The following is a 26,674-nucleotide window of genomic DNA, read 5'->3' on the forward strand; positions in this document are numbered from 1 at the left end:
TTAACCCTAACCCTAATTTTCCACCAATGCACTTGTGAATAATCCCACACTTTTCTTATGGTGCATTTAGATTGCATTATCGATGATTGTGCTGCAACTAATCATGACAACACACTTTCTTGGAAAGAAATTGTAATCAAGCTTCTACTCTAGAGAACGCAAGAGGCTTAGATCCATGTCCTCTACGCTGTAGCTTCTCAATCAATCAAATGCTACCCTCGGGTCTACACAACAATCTATCTTCAAAACATATTTACCTCAAAATAACCTGCTCTAATACCATATTGGAAATTTGGGCAGAAAATTTTACACACAATATATTCGATTCAATATCTCATGTCCTTAAATACATTACACACAGAATTTTAAACTCCTACATTATAGGAACCACTCCTTAATTATATGAACCTAAAATCTCTCGTGCAACTAATTGTATTATTCTATACGTGATATTTTAACAAAGATATCTTAACAAAACCATGTGAACATTAACTTCTAACACAGAATCATTTATTTGATCTTATTGCACCAAGAATTTAAGGCAACATGATTCACATCGGACTATTATGTCTTGCTCTCATAAAGAAGATGAATATTGCACATATAAGTGGCCAAACCATGGTAATCTTTTCTTCTTTTTCTGACACGTAGAGTTCATGTGAAGTTTCTTGTATAAGATTTTGATACTGCAATCATTTAATTGAGTACTGTCTATTTAAAGAACTGGGTTAAATTATAAAGATTGCTATTTATCAGTTTGATAAAAAGGGTTATTTTAAAACTGAGATACATAGGTATATATATTAGTATCTTTTCGGGGTAGCATCACAGGGGTTGTAATAGATTCTTAGTTGAGAATTAATCGTACTCTTTTTGCTGTGTATGATATCATTTAGTTGAAACCCACCTAGGCCAAATAATGCGGGTCAATGTCACAGAACTTTGTGTAATAGAAACTGAGAATTGTAAGGCATAAATAATTACTTAATAATAGATAAAAGTTAAAACCATTAGTCACCTAACGCTAAGCTATTCTGTTTCCTTTCTCGAAAGTCAAAGACAGAATTGTCCTATAGTTACACTGGTTATCTGTCATTTTGAGAATCCGGTAATTTTGACCCCTAGATCAATGAAGCATTTGTTTCAATTTAGTGGGTTAAAGTTCACTTGTTTATCAAAATATAGAAAATATACTGCAACATATAACAAAAGAGTATAACTTTTTAGATCTAAGTAAATCCTCACCCCTCAAATCATAGATAGGTCAAAAACCAAGTAAAAGTGAAATAAACACTAGAAATTGGAACGAGGTAGAGCAAATGAAGAAAAGTTGGCAGAAACGGTCAAGCATTTATATTAATATTTTATTGATGTACAATGAAGAGGATAGATTTGTGGCTCCTCAAGAAATTGGTACCAAAAGATCAACTCCATTCACACAACAGCAGCAAAACTCAGTTCCTTTCTGCATGTAATTAAAGGTACAGTGTTCTCATTTCTGATTAACTTAGCAGACCCAGTCTCATCAGGGAACCCTCCTTTGTTTCAAAATTTCCAGTACAAACATAAAGAATGGAATGGATAAAAAAGCCCGATTTTGAATATTGAACATCTCAAATTCGAAAGACTTGCATAAAATTCACATGATCCTAGCTCCTAGGTTCTTCCAATGGAAATCAGATCTGTTCTCATCAAACTTCTTCACTGTTGTTAATTACTTCAGTATACGCAATAAACCAAGGCCAACAGCAGTTACAGAAACAACAGTTCCTGTATTAACAGCCAAACCGTTATTTAGTTCATGGAAGGAAAATATTGAAATACATAATCTGCGCACCTTTTTCTACTTTTGTTTCCCTTTATTGACAGTACATATTAGTGCAAAAGGCATCCATAGGAAGAAAGTCGTGCATAGACTGACCTATACAGTATTTGATCACTTCATACTTGCCAGCTTCTAGTTGCGTCTTTAAAGCATGAATCTCCTGTTCATAAGTAACTTAAGAAAAGGCATATTAGAAAGACTCATTAACCTGTGAAAACCTGATCGAGATAATAGTTTACTCATAATCCTGAATACGTGGCAGTGGCTTACCCTATTAAGCTTATTTGTAAGATCTGCAGTTTCTGAGTTCTGCTTGGATAGCTCTTCTCTTATGTGACTGAAAACAGAAGCAAAATGTTAGAACACATTTTCAACAAGAATAGTTAAGAGTTTAATGCTTCATGAAGAAATAAGTTAATAACCAATACTCTATCAAATTCGAAATGTTGGAGCAGAATGATGAGCTGTGTTAAATAAAAATAGAAAAGAACCCATTCATTAAGGATCCAGTCATTCACAATCAAGAAAATTGCATAAATCAAGGACTTTCATACATACCATACCAGCACATCAAAAACGTATACTAGTTATGCAACATGACTGTTCAAGGTGTAACACTACTCAAATTTCAAAGTAATGTTAAATATTCTGTTGCATAAAATCATCATAAAAGTAGATGCTTCGGCCAGTTTTCTCTGCCAAATAGATTAAAGAATTGATGTCTGAACTGCTCTGCAGATACTATGTGTCATTCCCTCAAAGGAGATTGAAAGTTGCAATAAAAACATGATTCTTCACTACCACTGCCCCGATTGGGTTTCATGAATATCATCATATCAGACAGGTTAAAAACTTAATATAGTCAAGAGTTTAAAAAAAAAGATAATCCGTGGTATATCAGTCAGAAGTATTGATATCTCTATTTTCAGACTGTTTTCTGTGTGTTCAAACAAAAATATTGTTTGGTTCCAGGAATGTCAAACTATGAGATGTCCTTTCAAAATGCCAACAGCAAATTTTACTGACAAACAAAATGATATAATGCCTAAAATAGATTCCACTGCCAAACATCCAATTGGTAAGAGCTGTGTGCATTGAATGTCTGAACTATTTTTCTCTGGGAAATCTACCATTAGCAAGTAAATGCCATTAAATTTTACCCTTTTATTGAAGAGCGACCAGTTCATCAGTATTTTAGCACTTTTCTATTTATGGGCTTATTCACGTATAGTATCTGCACATTCAATTTTTACTGAGCAATCTCGTTGCAGATAAACTGCACTAAATCAGTATTCATAAAGTTGGTGGTTGCATCATCAAAGTTTCAACATTGTGCAGAGCTAAATTAGTTTGTGAGGTCAAAATCATTTACAACTCTCATAATATGATAATACAGTTAACCCGACAAGATATTTAGAAAATTTCTTGCATCTCCTTTGTATTGGCCCTCTCAAATAACTGTCAAAGATGCCGACTCTTGTTCTGCACCTGGCAATGATTAGACTAAACCCTTCCTCCCCATCAACTCCCTTCTCTTGGCTCCATTGGCAGTTCTTTTTGGTGGATTTTTTTGGTGGACAGCTCATTTTTTCTAGTCATTGGCTATGATAAACTAGAGCCTTGCTCCCCATCAACTCCCTTCTTTTGGCTCCATTGAAAGTTCATTCTAGCATGCAATGTTTCTTTCACAAGACTGTATATACTATTTGCATATCTTCTAATCCAGCAGCTTTTTTTTTTTTTTTGTACGCCAGTGGTATCCCCGCGACCCAGCCCAGCGCTCCACCCGCCTTACCTTGGTCTTACAATTGCCAAGTTGGGGACAGGAAGGGGCGAGCTGAGGGGAGACTAGTCCACTGGGGATGTATCCAACTGCCCGCAAGCCAGGTGCATCAATTAAGTCCAGGCCTCGGAGTCGAACCTGAGACCAATGGGGAGCAAACCCACGGCCCAAGCCAACTCCACTACCCGTGCAGGCTTCTTGTGATGACACTTAATGAGAGAGGCATTGGCCAGGTTCACACTCCTGATTTTACGAGTGATATCAATAACAGCACTTGTATTAAACAGAGTTGTCTTCTTTCACCTACTCCTGTTGGTCTCTTCATAGATGAATTAAAGGAAAATATCCAGCAAAATAGATGATGGTTGTAATCTATGATTATAATATAATCATCATTATTTCATTGTTAGGTCACATACTATTGCAGGCTTACAACAACATCCTGATATTCTGAGCTTATTTTGTAATGCTCATGGTCTACTTGTGAAATTGAGTAAAAGAAAGGGCATGGTTTTCAATACAACTAAGGACACATCGACAACTAACCTTATTCACAATGTCTGGTTAATTTGGTTTCCTTTTACACTTACATTCATGCGCCTCCCATGGACCTCACCTGAATGTGCTTCATGCTGCAAAAGAGAAATTATGCAAGAGTTATTTTGCACTTAGTACACTTAAAAGGCAATGCTTTCAGCTCCAATTTCATGATGCAAAAGCAAAATTGTGCATCTTCTAAACTCTAGTTTCACAAACAATTTTCTACAACTGTAAGCTTTGGGGTCCTAGATTTCACAGTGCTAGTTAAGATCGAGTTAATATGGTTCTTGTTTCTATCTTTCCTAAACTTGGTGGGTAATATGGTCAATTCCACAAGCAATTAATCTGACTGAATTTAGCATTCATCTTTATATTTCATGTTATAATGATGTTTCATAGACTATGATGTATGGCATATACAACAATTGCACATAATAGATGAAGCTATGTTTGATATCCTAGCATATGTCTTTAATTTTCATCGCATGTCAAAAAGAGATCCAAAGAGGCATTAGGGATCAGACCTTTAAAGCTTACATAAAATAAACTTGAACGGAACCAGTAGAACTATTGTTGATAAAAAATGCATCACTACTTCAAGCATCGTCTCCAAATTGAAGATGGCAGCATTATTCTTCCCAAAGTACATTCTGTTCTCATTTGATTTGAGATTCCCCTTGGGCCAATTTGCAGTTGTGCTCTCATAAGCTTTGCATGGAGTTGGAAGTATTATATTTCCAGCTATCGATGTACTTGCACACTTTGCAACAATGAACCACAATCAAATGAGCGCTTTTGGGTGTCCAGTGTACTACACGGTCTATGGCAGGTTTTAATGTTTCTTCAGAGAAACTCAACAATCTTTATAAGCTCTTATTCATTATGAGGATCAGTGATGTGCGACACTATTCATTAGAGAGATGACTCAACAAAATTGGTCTTCTTAAGAGTCACCGGGAGGATTCCTAGTCCCGACCTTCAACTTCCTATTCACTATTCAACCTTTATTTAGAGGTGCAAACAGGTTTATTGCTTCCCCCAGCAATTGCAGTTTGTCAAGTATCAGATCTCAAGAACAACATAACATCTTGACTTGAATTATTGTTTTTATCCACTTCTTATTTTTTCATTTCTTTTCAAAACTTGTCCATGAAGTGCAATTCTTTTTCAGTCCCATTAACCTATTATGATAACTAGTAGACAGTGGACAATAATATAAATTTCAAATTTCATTAGGATTTTTGATGAGAAACATATCAATTTTTAAGTAGTGTTTCACAAGATTGCTTCCCCACAAAATCCCTATGTTTCCGAGATGTGGATGTCCTTGAGATACATGAACTTGAAGGGGATGCCCCTCGCTATCCCATTTTGGGATCACCTTATACTTTGCCCTAAATTCACAAATCCAGAATGAAACATGGGCAAAACATAGTTAGAGATATAATCTTCACTTAAGAATAAGATGGGATAAGCCTGTTTTGGAAACTTGCAACCAGACTAGACAACAATGTAGATATAAGTCACAAAATACATCCAATTCAAGGGTTAGGATATATATATAATAATATATAGACAACAATGTAGATATAAGTCATGAAATACATCCAATTCAAGGGTTAGGAGATACACACACACACACACAACAAATCTCAATGATTACATGGAAGCTCAACCATAGCAAGGGTTGTGATGGGAGACATGATGAGGTTCCCCAAGTATCCTCTACCCTAGGCCCAACAGCAGGACCTTATCCTCTATGGCCTCATGTAGTCCTTAACCAATAGTCCTCAACCATCATCACGAGGTGATGTACCTAGTGAGGACTGTACACCGTTCCCCTCCATCATGTCAACCTCTCACCTATTATGATTGATTCACTTCAACAATTAAACTATGGGGTGGTAGTAAATAAATTGAACCTACATCTGCTTCTTTGCCACTAAGGGATGGGAGTCTACAAAGTTCTACTTCTACCACTTTGCAAAGGCCACAAGGACATATTCTAGTTTCTTCTAGTTCAAGGGTCCAGGCAGCAAAGTTTTAAGGGGAAACAGAGGGTGACTACTGATTCTCTAAACTCGATTCCAGATCTATTCAATATGCAAGTGAAGGATGAGGCAAACAGTGCCATTGGCAAATTCTTCTTTGCCAAAGGCATTCCATTTCATGCGGCTCACTCTCCTTAATATAAAGAGGCTGTGACAAAGATAATAAGTGAAAGACCATCATATATGCCACCAGGGGAGACTAAATCAAGTACAACAATCTTGGATAAGAACTATATCAAGATCTATATTTTAATGCATAAAATGAAGGAATCCTAGGTTCCAAGTGGATGTAGCATAGTCATGGATGGGTGGATGAGTATTGGCAATCGTCCACTCATCAATATCATGATTACAAATATAGAGAGCCATTATTTTCCTGGGGTTGTTGATTGTTCAAAGCAGTGATGAAAAAATCGTCCGAATCGCGATTTTTCACCAGTCAGTAGGGCAAGAGATTTAATCTCCATTAAAATCGCAGACCATTTTTTAAAAAATCGCGAACTTTTTGTGTTAAAATCGCGATAATATCACGTTTAAATCGCGAGACACAAAAAAAATCGCGTTTTTTAAAGCGATTTCGTTTTAACTTCATAAAATCCTAAAAAGCGACTTTATTTTTTTATGCCCGATAAAGTTCGCGATTTGGTTTTAACTGCGCACGAGTCTCACGCGACGGCGGCAGGAAACAAGGAATTTGCAGGCTGAATCAATAGTCGATGGGACAGGTAAGAGTGGAAATTTGTCTATCAAATTTATTCCTCACAAAGCATGGAGGTCGTAAGACCCAGACCTGACTAATATAAAGATAGAATAATCTCCATTTTGTCGAACAAATATAAATGTCACAAAGCAATGTCACAAAGCATAGACTCTAAAATAACATTTATAACAGTTCGTGCTTTACTTATTGCCCCTGTCACATGGTGTTTAATATTTAAAATGCTGAAGTTGAAGGCAAATGCTTATTACTTAAAATGACATTTACAATAGTTTGTTTTTAACTAGTATACGTAACAAATATAAATGCTCATTATTGTGTTCTATAAATTTAGTGTATATGGGTGTTTTTTTTTTAAAATATTTTAAGAAATTATATATTTTCAAATGTTCGATAAATTTGCTGATTTATTGCCAAATTTTTCCCGATTCCTGATTTTTTTTTAAATTTCGGCCAAAAGATTTATTGCCGATTAAGAGTTTTTCATCTTTGGTTCAAAGCATCACAAGGATGTTGATCTTCAATTTCAAATCCTTAAAGATGCTATGGAGGAGGTTGGGCCATAGAATGCGGTGCAAGCAGTGACGAATGCAACCATGTGTGCAAAATTGCACGAAAGTTAAAAAGACAACCTATAGACATATTTGTTGGACACTTTGTTGTGTGCATGCTATGAATAATGCACTCAAGAACCTAGGAAAGTTGGATCAAAACAATTGTTACCGATGCTAAAGATGTGCAAATGTTTATTTGCAACCACATTTCTCATGAACTCTTTAGGACCTTCTCAAAGAAGGAATTCTTGAAACCTATAGAGACCAAGTATGCATCATATTTCATTCTCTTGGAGAAGATGCTTGAGTTGCAAGAGGCATTGCAACTAACAGTTATGACAGTAGAATGGAATAGGTGGCCTGAGTTCAAAATAGAGTAGAAGACGATGAAGGATTTGATGAAAAGTAATTTATTGGGGGTGATGTGAAATATATTGTCTCCATCAGTACTCTAGTCTTCAAACTGGTTAGATATGGCAATGCTAATGCACCTAGCCCTAGAGAGGCATATAAATGCATTGATACTATGCTTGACCAAATGAAGGTTTTTGTGCGACAGAAAGACCCCACATTACAATTCTACAATGAACATATTCAGCCAATCATTCATCATTGGGAGAAGCTCAACACTCTCTTGCACATGGTACCAGTCTCCAGAGTCTACATTAAGGAATTAAAAGAACAACAAGAAGAATATAGAAAATGTGAATATCTTTTGAGTTTTGCATCAAACTGCAAATAGCCAAACGGCAAATACTTGTGGTCTTGTAAGCTCGCATTGACTCCTGCCCTGTGTTGGCTGTTGTTTTCCATTCTGTGGTGTGTTTGTTTTCCAGCTTCCCAGTGCATTTGACTTTTAATTTTTAGGGATTTTTGTTTTATTTGTGTGGCAGTCGGCGCCTTTTGCATGGGAGACAGCAGAATTCTTCGGGAGACCGTGGTTGTAAGTATCCTACAATTGGAGACGTCTCAGGCAAGGTCTCAGGTACTGGGACGTTTTTTGGTCTCCGAGATGTGTCCCAGGGTATTGGAGAAGGATCTCCATGCAACTATGCTTATTCCTTGTGCATCTTTTTATGACTAATTTTCTAGTACCATATGTATTTGCACTGCCCCCCCCGCCATCCCCAAACTTAAGCCCTCGTCCCCCGTCCCACCTAGGAATAGCAAATTGCTTTTTGTTTTTCTGTTTTTTCATTTTTCTGTATTTTGTTTATTCTTTTTTTCGTTTTTTCATTTTGCTGTATCCTCAATCTTTTTCAAATCTTGGAAGTGCTGTATTTGAAAAGCTACGTGTGCATGATGCATACACCACTTACGCCACTTTGGCCTTTAAACTCCATCTATTTTTTTTAAGTACGTAAAAGTCAAAATCATTATATAGAATAGATGAAAAATTAAGAGTCAATCAGATTTTGTTTCACTACAAAGGAATCTGATGTATTAGATGCTGAGATCCAAGACTCATTCATTGAATGTCCTGGGAACTTAAATGTTTTTCAAATTAATGACATAACAGAATCGACTTCGGAGCTTAAAGCCATGACGGAAAATATGTGTAAAAATATGACTATAAATATTCATGATTCATAACCATATGATACAAATACCAGAAAATTTATGGGTGTTTTCAACATGTGCTTACTTCTGGTATAAGGCCATCTAGCTGACGCCAAAAGTATTGGACATGATTAACAAAGTAGTTTCTAATTCATTGCAGGTCCATTGGAGGAAGCACTGTGTAGTTTTGAATGGTGTTTAAACCTGATTTTGGAAATAACACTTTGGGAGGGCAGATTGTACCAGTGGTGTGTTCATGCACTGGTCAGTAAACTTGACATTATGTAACCTGAAGTAAACCCACCATTTTCTCCAACAAAATCATCAGCCCACTTCCACCACTTGTCTTTAAGCATCAACTAATCTATGAAAGCGAATCTTCGTCTTTGTCATTGGTTGTTCAGTATGAACTGCTGAAAGCATTTGCTAATGACAACATGTTGCAACATATCCCCATGACACTGATGAGTGTTTTAATTCCCATGTCCATGGATTGCAAAGTGGGGCAATCTGAGTTTGTAGAAGATTCTCTGAGTACAAGGACCTCTTCTGTTTTGTTGATTTTTGGCAATCAATCCTAGGGTCAACTACATTGGGAAAACCTCTAGGATTGATGTTTCCTGCTCAAAATGTGGGATGCACAAACCATTTGAAAGGTAGAGGAGGGGGAGGAGTTTCTTGTCATGCCCCCATCATAAAACATTTTCACACCATCCTTAAGCAAGAAGAAAACAAAAATAATTAATGAATTCATATATATATATATTCAGAAAATTGTCTTATTAAGACTTCACAATTTCTCTAATGTTGAAGTCGACAGTTACACAAAGGACTTAATCATTTGACGATATTATTTCCCTTCGAAAAAGGGCTTGGGGCTTCTTCACATGATTGACAACTTGTTGAGCATAAGGACGTTAATCTTAAACAAATCATAAACAAGCCTCAATCACATCAGTTCCAGGCAGCCACGTTTTTATGAAGGAAGAGATATTAATTTAGAAGAGATACCTCTTTATGGAGAATGATATCCTTCGCAAAACTTGTGACCCTACACCTCCTCTTGAAGGCTATATAAGGCACATTCTCATTCGGAAGAAGGCATCAAACCAGATCAGATCTTATATGAATAATCTGCATTCAGAAAACAACAGACTTGTGATCTAGCAAGTGATTGGTATGCAATGTGATTGAATATATTGTTTAATATATACTCTTTTTAAGTATCTTTAATCTAGTTATTAATGGGAATTGCTAATCTATTTAGACCCTTATAATTATAGATTTGATCTATTTATCTTCCTACAAGCAATCATGCATGGATTAGCAATGAAACACGTTAGGGAGAGGCAGTAGACCAGTTCCCACAATGTAAGTAGGCCACCTCTTGTTGGATAGACGGGAGTTCCTGCCACTTGTGGGCAAAAGGGTGTTATACTACTCTTGGGCTTAATTATGACGAACAATTTTCGGGCGCCCTATCGCGCTTTCCTCTCCAACCCCTACAATGATTGGTTGTTGGAAGTGAAACTATAGAATAGAAGCAATCATGGATGGGTTCGTAAGGAGACACAATTGGGAGAGGTAGTAGACCGGTTCCCACAATCTAAGTAAGCCACCCCATGTTGGATGGATGGGAGTTCCTACCATTTGTGGGTCAAGGGATGTTATACCATGCCCTTGAGCTTAGTTGTGGCAAATAGTTTCTGAGTGCCCTATCGCGCTTTCCTCTCCAACCCCTACTATGGTTGATTATTGGAAATGAAACTATAGAATAGAAGCAATCATGGATGGGTTAGTAAATAGACACGATTGGGAGAGGCAGCAGACCAGTTCCCACAATATAATTAGGCCACTCCATGTTGGATGGATGGGAGTTCCTGCCACTTGTGGGCCAAGGGTTGTTATACCACACCCTTGGGCTTAGTTGTGGCAAACAATTTCCGGGCACCATATGGTGCTTTCCTCTCCAATCCCTACTATGGTTGGTTATTGAAAATGAAACTATAGATTAGATCCAAATAGGTGATGTTATTCATCTTAATTGTTCATTTACTATTAAGTTCAACAACTTTTATATGATTTAATTATAGAATACTATTTGTAAAACGAATTATATTGTTGAAATTGTTGCTTTTGGGCAAAATCAGGCATACCCCAATCAAGGAACATTACATTTCGGGCATAAGGAACCAGAGAACCTAGATCACCAAGGTTCTGAAATTGCATACAGGAGCGAGAAGACTGAGAAAGACTAGTGTAAAATTCCCTTATTTACCTATTGGATTTATGTCCAGTTTATCAGTAATATCTTTTTTAACATGGCCAGTGAGTGATTGGCAGATTAATGGTTATGTACAAACAGTGATATTTTTCATAAACACAATCTTAATTTTCATTCCTTTGGCTAGTATACAAAACAAACATTCATCATTCTGGGAAAATATGTAATAATGCACCTAGTGGCCATTGCATAACTGTAGATGTCTTCAAGATTTCATCGTACGCATGATAGGCATTCTTCGTTCTGCTTCTGATCGCTGACCTCCTATGTTGAACGCCTTAATTACTTCTACTACTCCATGGTATAACTATATGTCACTGTCCTCCCGTCGTGGCCTCAAGAATACCCTCAAGTATTTGCTGTATGTTTTGGTTACTCCTTCGTGATTGCAAGGTACTGGAAATATACCCAACAACGGAACTCGATACAGTGTTACTCCCGATAGCCAACTCTATTCCATTTACGGTAGAGTATCTCCATCTTACCACCATCCACGATGCTTCTGTCACTTCCACTGAGTCTTCATAAATTCAATCGGAATTACTCCGGACGTCGAACTCTTCTGTCGCTCCTCTGAGCATTCGCGAATGCAATCGAATTTACACCAAACCCGAGCCTCTATTCCTCGTGGACGAACAAGAGTTCGTATTGCACTTTACCCGATATCGGTTCTACTGTCGCGATAGAGAGGATAGGTTTTTGTGTCGCTCCTGTTGAATCACGATAATCTCTACGATGAGTAAACATGGCGTGCCTCCCCTGTGAATCACCCGTGCACCATGCTTCCAATAGGCCAGTTAAGCTAGCGAAAGGAACCTACTTTCCCGTCTGATATCTCACGAACTATATCTTCACTCCAAATATTTTCTCCCATATCAAAATTCATAATCTTCCTCTCGAGTGCCCATTCTTATTAGCATCAATTGGTTTGAGAATTCCCGTAAGAATTCCCATAATAGTTAGTAATAGTTAAGATTAACTGTTGAGAATATTAATTATTTATATAAGTGAATGGGCTTTATATAAAGTAATTAATATCTTTATGCATTCAACAATTACTTATTAGGGGACATGACAGTCTCCCTGGCTTCATGTTGCTTGCCCTCAAGCAACTCCAGAACTCTTTCATTTTCTCGAGTGGCATCATCCTGAGGCAGATTTTTCCATTTGATGAGATATTCCCTGATAGTTCTGTTCCGCAATTGCCTGTCCCGTGTTTCCAAAATGACTTCGGGTATCATCTTGAGCTTCCCTTCATCATTCAAGGGAGGTAAATCTTCGAATACGGACACCTGCTGGCCCAAAGCTTTCTTGAGACAAGATACATGAAATACATTGTGTATTTTGCTATCTACCGGTAAATCAAGTTCATACGCAATTGTACCCACCTTCCGTACTACCTGATAGGGACCATAAAATCGAGGCTTTAATTTTTCAGAACCACTACGTTTGAGAGAAGATTGCCGATAAGGTTGCAATCTGAGAAATACCAAATCTCCCACTTCGAAATGGCGTTCAACTCGCTTTTTATCTGCATAGATTTTCTGTTGATTCTGAGCACATTGCAAATTCTCCTTAAGAGCTGTCAAAATGTCTTGGCTTTCTTGAAGCCAATCACGAGTTCTAGGTATATTGCTCTGTTCAAAAGCAAGGTCGAGAAAAGAGAGTACATCATAGCCATATAATGCTTTGAAAGGAGACATACCAATTGAAATATGAAAGGTAGTATTATAACAATATTCACCCAGATATAGCCAACGAACCCAAGCCTTCTGATGATCGGCCACATAGTTATGAAGATAACCTTCGATCCATTTGTTCACTATTTCCGTTTGTCCATCAGTTTGCGGATGATAGTTGGTTCTATGATTCAACTCTGTACCTGTCAATTTGAAAAGCTCTTCCCAAAATATGCTCAGAAATCTACTATCTCTATCACTGATTATAGTCTTGGGTAAACAATGTAAACGGAAAACCTCTCTGAAGAATAACTCTGCAATTTGAACTGCTGTAAATTTTGTAGTGATAGAAAAGAAGTGTGCAAATTTAGTTAGTCTATCAACTACAACAAAGATACAATCTTTACCTTGGGATCTTGGTAAACCTATGATAAAATCCATTGATATACTTTCCCATTTCTGATCTGGTATAGGCAGTGGTTGTAATAGACCTGCAGGATACATTTGCTCTACTTTATTTTGTTGGCAAATGGTGCATTCCTTGACATAACGTAGGACATCGTTTTTTAATCCTTTCCAAGTGAACCTTTCTCTTACTTGACGATATGTTTTGAAGTATCCAGGATGCCCTGCTAGAGGAATATCATGCATAGATTGGAGAATTTTTTCTTTCAATTTCGAACTTGGAATTAAATAAATCCTGTCCTTGTAATAAATAACATCATTGACAACTTTATATTTATCATCTTGTTTATTACCATCTAACAAATCACATGCAAAAGAATCCTTTGAATACTCGACCAGCAATAGAGATTTCCAATCAGCTGTTACTACAGATATCGCATTGATTTCGGGCCTTCTAGATAAAGCGTCTGCAACAATATTATTTTTATCCTTTACATATTCAATCTCAAAGTCATAAGCTTGGATCTTACTGATCCATTTCTGTTGCCTGTCATTTAAATCTTTTTGTCCCAAGAAATACCACAGACTGTTATGGTCTGTTTTTACTACAAATCTGCTACCCACCAAATATTGTCTAAATTTTGTTAGTGCATGCATGATTGCCAACATTTCTTTATCAAAGATGGAATACAATTTCTCAATGCTATTAAGTTTCCTACTTTCATAAACTATAGGATTCTTATTTTGCATTAAAACTGCCCCTATTCCATCACCCAAAGCATCACATTCCAATACAAAAGGCTGATCAAAATCTGGAAGAGCAAGTACCGGACAAGAACTCATTACCTCTTTAAGTTTCTCAAATACCTTTTGAGCTTCCTTAGTCCATTGGAATGCCCCTTTTTTGGTAAGATCTGTCAAAGGTGCCCCAAGCTGTGAAAAACCTTGACGAACCTTCTGTAATAACTACATAAACCAAAGAAACCCCTTAATTTTGTAAGGTTCTGAGGTGGTGACCAGTCCAAAATGGCTCTTATCTTTTCTTGATGAACTTGTAACCCTGTTGCACTGATCATATGCCCTAAATACAAAATTTCAGTCATTCCAAATTCACATTTAGATGCCTTGGCATACAGCGATTGTGATTCCATAATACCAAAAACTATATCAATATGTTTCAAATACTCCTCCCAAGTTTTTCTATAAATCAATATATCATCAAAGAATACTAGCAAAAATTTCCTTAACTGTTTGTTAAAAATATGATTCATACAGGACTGAAATGTTGCCAGAGCATTTGTTAGAGCAAACGGCATAACCAAGAATTCGTAATGACCATAATGACAATGGAAAGCAGTTTTATGAATGTCCTGTTCTCTTAGCTTAATCTGATGATACCCTGATCTCAAATCAATTTTAGAAAAGTAAACAGCACTATGCAATTCATCTAACAATTCATCAATTAGAGGAATTGGATACCTGTTTTTGATAGTTTTCTTGTTAAGCGCCCTGTAATCAATACACATACGAAGAGTTCCATCCTTCTTTTTGACCAACACAACAGATCATGCAAAAGGACTAGAACTAGGTCTAATGTGCCCCATATCCAATAATTCTTTAATTGCTTTTTCTATTTCATCTCTGAATGTTTTAGGGTGTCTGTAAGGAGTAGTAGTAACTGGTTTAGCACCCTCTTCTTATTCAATATTATGTTCAAATCCTCTATCAGGTGGGACTCCTGGAGGGATATTGCTAAAAACCACATGATCTGAATCTAATACTGTTAACAAATCATTTCCATAAGACTTGGATTCAAAACCTGATACCTTGTTGGAAATTAAACATTGTGCTGACCATGCCACATCTCCATGTCTGAAAATAGCCTCCATTCTCTTAGTACTAACGATCTTGGAGCCACTGTTAGACATACCACGAAGGACTACTTTCTTATCATCAATTTTAAAAGAGAATTCCATTCTTTTAAAACTCTGTGTATATTCATCTAATGTTTCCATCCACTCTATGCCCAAAACAACATTAGTGTCAACCAAATCAATCACATAGAAATCATCAGTAACAGTGTAATTGCCAAGAGTAATATTCAATTTAGGAACTTTATGAGTGCTAGACAAATTAGTTCCACCTGCTACTCTAACATCAAATCCTTCACGTTTTTCAGTTTGCAAACCACGTTTTTCCACAAGTGTTGCATCTATAAAATTGTGTAGAACCATTGTCAAGCATAACAATTACACGTTGTCCATTCAAAACTCCTCTAATTCTGAAAATATTATAATGTGGGGTTCCTGTCATGGATGCTATTACTCCTCCTTGTTTGGGACCTATTTCTGACTCAGTGTTTTGTGGTGCTCGTTCTATATTAGGGTTAGCATTCTCTTCATCCTCACTGTCAAACATAACCTCAATATAATGAATTTTCCCCTTCCCTAAACATCTGTGTCCAGGCTGTCATGCTTCCCTACAACTGAAACATAGTTTTTTCCTTCTGAGTTCTTCTCTTTCCTCTTTATCTAGCCTGTTTTTAGGAAAATCATCTTTGTTGAAAGATTGTTTGTCTTTTTCCGATTTAGGAGGTGGTCCTTTGTTAAAAAAATTTCCCTTTGAAGATAGTTCCAATTCTCTTGCTCTTTTGACAGTTGTTTGTAAAGTAAGGGGGTTTAAGGATTTAACCCACACTTTGAGGGAATCAAACAACCCATCTTTAAATATCACAATCTTGTGTCTTTCTGAAATTTCAGTAACTAAGACAGCCAATTTTTCAAATTCAAAAATATATTGTTCAACAGTTCTAGTTTGCTTAAGCTGAGTTAAATCCTTAAGGTGTAATTCAGGATCTTTAGAATCAAACCTATCAATAAGTTTCTCAGTGAACTCAACATAAGTGCCTATCAAATTATGACCCAAGGTTATTTGTCCATGATGCCACCATTCATGTGCTACACCGTCAAGATGTAACGTAGCATATTTAATTGCCTCTTCTTCCAACATAGGATTTAATTGGAAGTATGTATCTAATTTTTGCACCCAAGCCCGAGTAGTTGTCTTACCTGAACAATCAAAGTAAGGAATGGACATTTTCCCAATTTTTTTTTGTAATTCACTGTTATTCTCTCGCTGTCCTCTTGGCCTATGTTTCATTCTAACATCTAAATATTCTCTAAATGTCATCGATGATCTGAATTCTTCACCGGAACCTAACCAGTCCTGATGTATTTCTGCCTGTATTTCTCTTATTGTAGGTTCATTTTCAGGTGGTTGGTTTCTAGCAGTAAATGTAAGCATAAATGGTCTAGCTGTTATTGTTCTTTCTGGCTGATTATTAACTAACTGTTCATCTCTACCCCCATTGTTTCCCCCATTATTTTGATGTTGATTATTTTGTCTTCCATTATTTTGGTGCTGATTAATATTATTAGCCATAAACTGGGTCATCAAGTTGGTCATTCTGTTAACATTATCCTGCATATCTTGCTAACTTCTGATCAATGCAGCCAATAGATCCCTATTGTTATCCGGGTCTCCCATGTTGGTTTCAAAAATAAATTCCTCGTCTGTTTCTATGTGGCTATCCTCAATTTCAAATGGAATAGATGAACTATTTTGCGCTAAAGGAGAGTTTGCAAATCTGTTTTGATGGGCCCTAGTACTTCGGAAATTATAATTTCTCGAGTGCATACTCAATTGTGCATTAAGTTTTCATGAAGTTTCAATACCCTACAGGCTGGCAGGATACAAAAAGCTCTGATACCACTGTAAAATTCCCTTATTTACCTATTGGATTTATGTCCAGTTTATCGGTAATATCTTTTTTAACATGGCCAGTGAGTGATTGGCAGATTAATGGTTATGTACAAACAGTGATATTTTTCATAAACACAATCTTAATTTTCATTCCTTTGGCTAGTATACAAAACAAACATTCATTATTCTAGGAAAATATGTAATAATGCACCTGGTGGCCATCGCATAACTGTAGATGTCTTCAGGATTTCATTGTAGGCATGATAGGCATTCTTTGTTCTGCTTCTGATCGCTGACCTCCTGTGTGTTGAACGCCTTAATTACTTCTGCTACTCCACGGTATAACTATATGTCACTGTCCTCCCGTCGTGGCCTCAAGAATACCCTCAAGTATTTGCTGTATGTTTTGGTTACTCCTTCGTGATTGCAGGGTACTGGAAATATACCCAACAACGGAACTCGATACGGTGTTACTCCCGATAGCCAACTCTATTCCATTTACGGCAGAGTATCTCCGTCTTACCACCATCCACGATGCTTTTGTCACTTCCACTGAGTCTTCGTAAATGCAGTCGGAATTACTCCGGACGTCGAACTCTTTTGTCGCTCCTCTGAGCCTTCGCAAATGCAATCGAATTTACACCAAACCGGAGCCTCTATTCCTCGTGGATGAACAAGAGTTTGTATTGCATTTTACCCGATATCGGTTCTACTGTCGCGATAGAGAGGATAGGTTTTTGTGTCGCTCCTGTTGAATCGCGATAATCTCGCGATGAGTAAACACGGCCTGCCTCCCCTGTGAATCACCCGTGCACCATGCTTCCAATAGGCCAGTTAAGCTGGCGAAAGGAACTTACTTTCCCGTCTGATATCTCACAAACTATATCTTCACTTCTGATATTTTCTCCCATATCAAAATTCATAATCTTCCTCTCGAGTGCCCATTCTTATTAGCATCAATTGGTTTGAAAATTCCCGTAAGAATTCCCGTAATAGTTAGTAATAGTTAAGATTAACTGTTGAGAATATTAATTATTTATATAAGTGAGTGGGCTATATAAAAGTAATTAATATCTTTATGCATTCGACAATTACTTATTAGGGGACATGACAACTAGACCTTATATTATGAGCATCATGTAACATAGCAGTTACAGTGGTGGCAGATGTACTTGGTGGAAGCTAAATAAAATGCTTGAGGATGCATGAGTTTACAAACTTGCACTCATTCTAGTCAATTTTAATAGGCTTATTTTGAATTGCAGGCTACCAATCAAGACTTACAGCATGCAGCTAGAGGTTCACATATGGCTGCATCTTTGCCATAGGTTCCTTAGATTTTATAAATCTTAGATTTTGAAGAATTCCACTTACACTTAAAGAACTGACAAAAAGGATTTATAGGCAAATCCTTCAATCTTAGACTTTACTGAGAGGAGGCGTCCCAAACCCTAGATTTAATCTCTATGCAATGATGGCATGGAGAAAGGGAAGAAATATGGAGGGAGGATGGGTCTCCACAATGCACATTGTATGCTGATATATGTGAATATGTGGACTGTCGGATTAAACAGCAGTGTGAAGAGTAAATGGACATGTTGCAAACAGGCGAAATGATTATATGGATTTATTAGATATTGAAATCATGAATGGGGTAAGTCAGTCTTAAAAGGTGGTCAGTGAATTTGTAACCCTAGCCAAAGTCAGAAACCTAACAAGATAAAATAAAGATAAGCCAAACTTGGTAGAGCCAAATGATGGTGGTGTGCTCAACATTAACACGGGTAAATTCCTTGGGTTGAAGAATATTTTACAGAGGATTAAAAAGCATAAAAGAAACTCAAGCTTGGGAAGTGGAGTATGACCTTGTCTAGTGGTGTTTACCAAAATGGCTACATATACTCTTCAATTTATTCTGACTGATCATCATAATGTTTGTTTTACTTTTGATATTTGCAGGGGTCCAAGCTTACTCCATGGTAATTGAGACTCTCAGGTGCAATGGAACTATTAAAGTAAAATTGTCATTATTAGCATGTAATGGTCATCTAGTTAGTTTTAGGAACTTTCCTTTCCGTCTTTCATTAGCAACCGTTTCTTTTTTAGAAACATCATTTGTAATCTTTATTTAAGGAGTCTCTCACTCCTTTGTAAATAACAAATTACCATTTCATGGTATCAAAGCAGAGGTTAATTTTTTGGCAAATATTTTATCAATAAAATTTGTCGACTATTGTGAAATTTTTAGAAGTTTTTTTGTTCCATTTTTTTTTTAAAATAAAAATCATGGTTTTTTCTATGAAATTTGTGCATTTGATTCCAAGGATTTTCAAGAGTTTGTTATCTACAAATTTGCAGGTTCATTTAAGGAAAATCATGCGACTTTTCTAAGTTTTTTTTGGGACAAAAATCAAAAGATTTTTTTGGCAAATATCTTTCAAGAAAAAAATCAAGACGCAATCTTCTACAAGCGGTGAATTTTTTTTGAGATCACAAGCCGTCAAGATTTTTCCAAATCGTGTGACAAGTCTATTTTTTTCACGCAACAGATTTGTATCTTCTCCACGCAACGAGAGGGTTTTTTCCTACTTTTGTCTACTGGAGGGTTTTAATAAAAATTGCAACAATTCAAGGGCTCTAAGGTTTTGCATATGATTTGGGGTCTACTCTTGCACAAGATTGTGGGTTATGTTCTTGCACGCAACCCAAGGTTTCTACTCACAAGATAGGGTTCTACAATGATTCTTTTTATCTCATTTTTGGTGCCGCTTTAAAGCAACAGAACTATGTTGCATCTTGGGACATACTTTTCCTGTCTTTTCAAGTGTGCAACCTAGGGTTTGAAAAAAGTTATTTTTATGATTTTTTGGACAAAATCATTCTAATTGCCTAGGGATTTGTGCCAACTACTCGCTGAAGGGTTTGATTGATTTTGACCCAAAAAATCAAACTTTTTCATAAATCAAACTTCATTGTTGCAATTGGTTTTAACCTCTTTGTTTGTGTCATTAGAAAACAGGAGGGATGGCGTCTTTGACCAACAACATGTTGGAAGGAAATCAACAATTTAACAGCACAAATTACAACACCTAGGAACAGCGGATGCTCACCATTTTTGAGTATCGATGCCTTGACCAAATTGTCCTTGGTGCATACATTCGTCCAATTGTTGCAAATAAAGACCAAGACAAATTCGATGAGTGAAATTGAGAAGTTGTCATGCTCGTCAAGTTATTAGTCATAGGCGAGCTTCTTCCAGAAGTGACATCTTAACAGACTACTATAGAGATTTGGACACACCTAAAGAGTCTGCATGAGATGCCTGACTAGGGTAGAGCATGCTTTCTTAAGAATATGTTGTTCTCAATTATGATAGATAACAAGATGTCTTTGCAGGATCATCTCATGAAGATCAAAGACATTCGCAATCAAGAGGCCATTGGTCGCAAGATGGAAGAAGACGATATGGTGTTTATCACGCTGAAAAGCTTACCATGATCCTATGAGAACTTCATCAAAACTCTCAACATTACATCCACCAATGTTGACTTGAAGTTTGATGAACTGTGCAACAAGCTCTTGCAGCAATACCAGTAGAAGAAGCAATTTGGGAGCAATAGCAAAACACCCACTATAGAATAGGCTTTTACTACCAAAGATAAAGGCAAAGCCAAGTCCACTTAGCAGAAAGGACTAGGCAAACCTGAGGAGAGTTCCAAGAAGAATATCACATGTCATTATTGTGGTAAGCTTGGTTACATGAAAAAACACAGCAAGAAGAGGTTGGCTGATTAGAAAAACAACTAGGGAGGTGTTGTGATGTTTTCACACATCGCCCCATTGCAAATGGGGACCCCCTACTTTTTAGGTTCTCTTGGTGTTTTGATTTTGGTTCTTTGGGTCTTTTCATGGCAATCCCTTCGATCTCCTTGGTCTGCAAGTGTTTTGCGTGAATTTGATTAAGTCTGCAAGTCATTTGAGCAAATTTGGCTGTCTGGAACTCGTTTGGTCCATTTTAGGGTTTCGCCCTTCAAACTTAGATTTGAGGTATTTTCCTTAGGGTTTTGAAAAAACTGAACATTGCATTGGAATTAGACCCTTCAAGGAAGCTACCAGTGAAATTTGAGCGAATTTTGAGCAACTTTCTATTTTTAGAAAGTTCTTATTTTTTAGGGATTTCAATACCTCCCGAATTTCTTTAATTTGCTAAAAATCAAACTTACTATTTTTAGCAGTTTCTATTTTTAATTAGTGTTGTCTTGTCCTATTTTGCCCTAATCTTAACATTTTGAAATACTTACTATTTATAGTAAGTCTATTCTTGGCAGGTTCATCAACAAGCAAGGGCCCTGACACTGACGACTGAGTATTCCTGAACATTTCTAAATTCGGAAAGTTTGAAAAAGCAAGCTTCTAAGTGAAAAATGTCTGTGGTAATCATTCTAGAAGTGGATAGGCGTTGAAAATTCTCCTAAGGCAAGAAAAACCACTTCATTCCCAAGATGGCATTACGATCTGAAAATGAGAAAAAATTGACTGTCTGGAAGATAACCAAGCAAAATCCTTCACCCCATTGAAATGCATATCAAAAGTGGATGGGCGCTAGATCGCGGTCATTTTCCTCCATGACAAGTTTTCCTCCACCATAGTGTTTTAGCACCCAAGAGTCAAGTAGAGCGCTCAAGCAAGGGTGTTTCCTCCACACCACTTTTTCCTTCATCATGCCAAAATAGCGCCCAAGTTGAATGTAGAGTGCTAGGTGGGTGGTGTGAAGGAAAAGCAAGAAATTCAAAAATTCCTCCACACTAGCATTTTAGCGCCTGTTGTCACAAAAGCTTGCACCCTTGTTGAACCTTGTGAAACATGGAAACAACCCCGACGTGTGGGACCTTGCGCAAGGGGGTTGAATCTCTGAAGGCAGCTAACTTCCTTCTCAATACAAGAGCAGGTGTTGAACCAACTCAACACTCCAAATTTTACTTCTAAACCTATCCTAACAACTTGCAAAGGAAAAGGGAAGAGAGAAATGCTTCAAATGAAAGGAGGCGATGCACTAAATAAGAGATGTTTCTCTCCCCACTCGAAATGGCACAAAAAATCAACTGAAGGGAAGACTTAGGAACTCGGGCTTCCGGGATTCCAAATAAGGGAAGGGCAAGGACTTTCCTTCTGACAAGACAACACTTCACACTTCACAATTCTATTGTTTTCTCTTTGATCAATTAGGGCAGCACTGGTCCATAGAACATATCTCTGATCGGTTCTCACTGATTGACCAAGGGTGTCATAAAATAACAACAGCGCCCAAGTTGGAAGATGAGCGCTAGGTAGGGGGTATGCAAGAAAGTCAACGAAAAGTCAAATTCCTTCACCATATAGAAATCACGCCCAAGGACAAGATAGAGCGTTGGAGAAAGGGTGTCAAGGAATTCTTGTCCATGGAAAATTGCTCCATGTGGTCTAGATAGTGCTCAAGTTTGTAGAGGGGTGCCAAACTTAGGTGAAGAAGGATATATTTAAAAAATTCAAAGTTCCAGCTTGACTTGGAAATTGCGCCCAAGGATAAAGCAGACCACTAGACAAAGGGGGTGATGGAAATTTGTCTCCGGCATAAAATTCCTCCACAAGGTCGTTCCAATGCCCAAGGTTGAAGATGGAATTCCAAGGCATGGATATTTGGGGTCAAGGATGAAATTGAGAAAAGGAAAATCCTCCTAGGGAAAAAAATTTTAAAAATCCTCTTTCGGGCATGAAAATTCGTCCAAATTTCAAGATGATGACAAAATTGGCTAAGGGAGAGAATTTTCCTTCTCTTAGACCCTGGAACTCAAATTTTGAAAAAAATCCTGAAAAAGTAGGAAAAGTGGAAAATTGACTAAGTGTTGGAAATTCCTTCCTTCTGGACAAAATTCCAGGAAAGTAAAAATTGAGTAAGTGTTGGAATTTCCTTCCTTCGAGACAGAATTCTTGGAAAATGTGAAATTTGGCTACAGATTGAAGAAATTCCTTCAAGTGTGCCCAACATCAAGAAATTCTTGGAAAAAGTGAAAAATTGACTCTGTGTTGGAAATTCCTTCCTTCAAGACAGAATTTCAGGAAAGTGAAAAAATTGACTAACTGTTGGAAATTCCTTCCTTCAAGACAAAATTCCAGGAAAGTGAAAAAATTGATTAACTGTTGGAAATTCCTTCCTTCTGGGTAAAGAATTCCTCCACGTGATGAAATTGGTATTGGAAGAGGGGCATGGAAATTAAGTCAAGGAAGAAAATCAAAATTCCTCTCTCAAGGTAGAAATTCGCCTAAAGGAAGAAATTTCAGGACCCAGAAAAATTCGCCAAGTGAGAGAAGTCTTCTCTCTCCTCAATTCCGGAGCTCAAAATGGAAAAAGTTACTGAAAAATAGGAATGGTGATGATTTGATCAAAACTACCGCCTAGAACAAGATGAACTCAAAAAACGCAAAAAAAATTCTTACAAAGAAGATTTTCTCTCTCCGGGACTTAGGTTGATAAAATTTCCTGAACATGGAAAATGGTTAGTGGTCAAGAAAATTTTCCTTCGCGACGAAGTGTGCACAGAAATTTTCCTTTAGCACAAAAATCTCTCTGGAAAGATTTTCCCTCTCCAAAATTTCCAAGCGTACAAAAATCCTTTAGAAGTGCAAAAGAATCTTAAATTTCTTCCAAGGCAGGAAAATCTTCCAAAATGTCTTTTAAAGGATGAGTTGGCGAAATGCAAAGAGGATATTCCGTATTAATGAACCACAACCAGGAAAATTATAAATGACGACGGGGTCCATTTGCATGGAAGAATCTACTGAGTACATGAAGGCATAGTGGATTCAATGATGGAATATTTGACCAAGGTGGCAACTAATTCATTGCAAGGCAGCCGTCGTACTTAATGCAGTGGTGGAGCATCTTTTGCATGTAACCAATTTTGGAGGTGATGGTGCATTTATTACACAGGAAGAATTTGAAAGAAGTGCATTTAATGCACAGTGGACGCCATTTTTGGCATAATATAATTTATGGATAATGGGCGTGATGGGTTATCAATGTTTATTCCCACCTTGTTGCATCATGCGTGGGAATCTTTTAGGGAAAACCCTAATTAGGGTTTTGCATGTAGCCAGGGCTTGAATCTTATATAAAGGGGTGACCCCCCTCATTTGTAGAGGAGGGAGTTTTGTATGAAATTGTTGCAATAAGTTTTTGAGATAATAACAGTGAAACATTGTTCTCTGATGATGTCCACTTAAGTTATTTTTCAAAACTTGCATGGTTTCACCTTCCTCGCTTAGAGTAGAAGTAGAGTAGTGCTTTGATTTCAATGGAGAATACAATGGTGTTTGATGAATTTCCATGGTTCATACTTTTTGCATCTTCTTGATTATAAGTTGCAATGTAAAGTTAGCTCAAGCCACTAAATTTGTGCTAAGTTCAATTGTGGATAGTCGTTTGGATTGCACCATTATAGGTATTCAAATGCACTATCTCAATGTGAAAATCCTTCAACATCCTTGGAAGATTGCACCAGTTCTTGTGGAGTTGTAGTTAATCTTGGCGAAGCAGAACTTGGTTTATTTGAAATTCGTCCATTAAAACATTACCTATTGATAGCACTGCCCTTAGGAGTAGATTTAGATCCTTCTAACCCTTTCCCCTTTAATTTGAATACATTCCAATTCAATTCATTCGAAGTAGAAGAATCACAAAATTGCTATATCCAATGATGAAGTATCAGCCACAACAAAGAAGTGAAAGAACTGTTGCCGGGAATAATCATTATGTTATGTTGTTATATTATGTTTATGTTGTCGTCGGTAATAATGAGTTACGGCGGTCAGTTGGTTAGCCGACGGGTAGGTAGTTCGAGTTGCGACGGTTGTGTCGCACCCCTTCGGGTATTATATATGGTGTACCTTTTCTTTGAAGTAGGATCATGATAGTCGTGTCAGATGTAATGTTATAAGCACTTATTGTACATGGACTGTGGAATTAATACGGAGGCTGGTTATTTAATATATTTCCATTATGTTCTGTGCATTTACTTTCTGCATTTAACCATTTACCCGAGCGGGTAAACATTTGGCGCCGTTGCCTAGACGTACTCGGGAACAGAAGACACGGATGGCGCACAAACACAATGGGCCTACCCGTTGGTGAAATAAACCCAGAGGCCGACGACGCCCGAACAGAACTTTACACAGGAGAAGACACGGCAACGCGAGAATTTTCAATTTTGCTCCAGGTAGCCATTCAGACCTACGTCCGACGAGAGGCGGCGGAGGCAGAAATCCCACCAAGTGCCATGTGGACAGCGTTGGAGGTTAACCCGGTAGTAAACCGGTTGATGAACCACCTCCCCCGGTTGCTTGCACAGGCATAGCTGGCACAACAAACCCGCCTGGAGTAGATTGCCCAGGAAGAGCGACGACAACAAATCCTGCAACGCTACGAAGAGAACAGCCGACAGGTAACGGAACGAGATGGCGCCAGGCCAGGTGGAAATTGAACCTTGTAATAATCCCGACACACTGCTGATATAAATTGTGGCCGAAAGACAAAATAAAAATAAAAATAAAAAAAGTTTTTTTGTGTACATGGCGTGTGTTTGCTGTGTATGGAAGTGACTTATGCCCAATAGACTAAATAAGGACAAAAATAAAAAGATACAGAGTGACGAATGGGAAGTGGCACAAACCGCGTTGAATCTCAGACAGCAAATAGAACAAAGGCGTAGGCTAAGGCAGCTTGCCGAGGGACGACCGGCTAAGGGGTTGCCCGAAGGGAACCCAAGAGGTGTCACGGAGGTTGCGGAGGCAGAGATAGACGGAGAGAACTACACTGTCTACACTGTTGTAGGGCTGCCAGAAGGAGTCACGGAGGGTGCCAAAGGAGAACTCTACAGTTCGCCAGAATACCACCGTAGGGTAAGAAGCCGCGAAGAGTTGGTGGAACAAACAAGGCGAAGTCTAAACCTGATCGACGATACCAGAGACTTGCTAAAGAATTTGTCCATTTCAGAGGACAACCGGAGGGAGACAACCAACCGGAGGGAGACACCGGTAGGTGACGGCACGACCGAAGGTGCCGAGGAAGCACAAGGGTACCGTACGGGAGGCAATTTGTTTGGTTCGGTGTCAGCAACTTTTTCCGGAGGACCCACGAGTGGAGGTTCAGTTGCAGGAGGCGGAGGATCGCCAGGTACAAGCACACAAGGAATTAGAGGAGCGAGACCCAGCGGTGGGATGGCGAGTAAACAAAAATTGCCAAAGTTCACAGGGTAGGGCAAGGAAGACCCCTTACGGCACTGTCGTACATGTGAAACCATTTGGTCCACCAACGGAGTAACAGACCAGGATGACTGGGTACAGCAGTTCCCAGCCACGTTACGAGGAGTTGCCATAGATTGGTACTCCGATGTGGACAAGCAAAAAGTGGCCACGTGGGCCAATCTACAGAAGGAATTCACGGGGGAGTTTCGATTGCTCCGTGATGACAATGAAATT

At 37.9% G+C, this 26,674-nt stretch overlaps 1 protein-coding gene across 2 annotated transcripts in view; it reads right to left on the bottom strand.

Moving 5' to 3' along the window:
- Positions 1-1,330: 1,330 nt before the first annotated feature.
- The window catches only part of LOC131054980 (protein FMP32, mitochondrial), a 77,572-nt gene continuing 52,228 nt past the window's right edge, over positions 1,331-26,674 (bottom strand). The window contains exons 6-8 of one of the 2 annotated variants that reach the window (XM_057989588.2): positions 2,096-2,162; positions 1,922-1,985; positions 1,331-1,770 (exon numbers count right to left, since the gene is read on the bottom strand). In XM_057989588.2, coding sequence (XP_057845571.1) covers positions 1,715-1,770; positions 1,922-1,985; positions 2,096-2,162 — 187 coding nt within the window. In that variant the 3' untranslated portion in view covers positions 1,331-1,714. Of the gene's footprint in view, positions 1,771-1,921; positions 2,000-2,095; positions 2,163-26,674 lie in introns of both variants that reach the window. The other variant, XM_057989594.2, reaches the window with a different exon arrangement.

The sequence above is a fragment of the Cryptomeria japonica genome, chromosome 2, assembly GCF_030272615.1.
Source record: "Cryptomeria japonica chromosome 2, Sugi_1.0, whole genome shotgun sequence".
In the NCBI taxonomy this organism is placed as follows: Eukaryota; Viridiplantae; Streptophyta; class Pinopsida; order Cupressales; family Cupressaceae; genus Cryptomeria; species Cryptomeria japonica.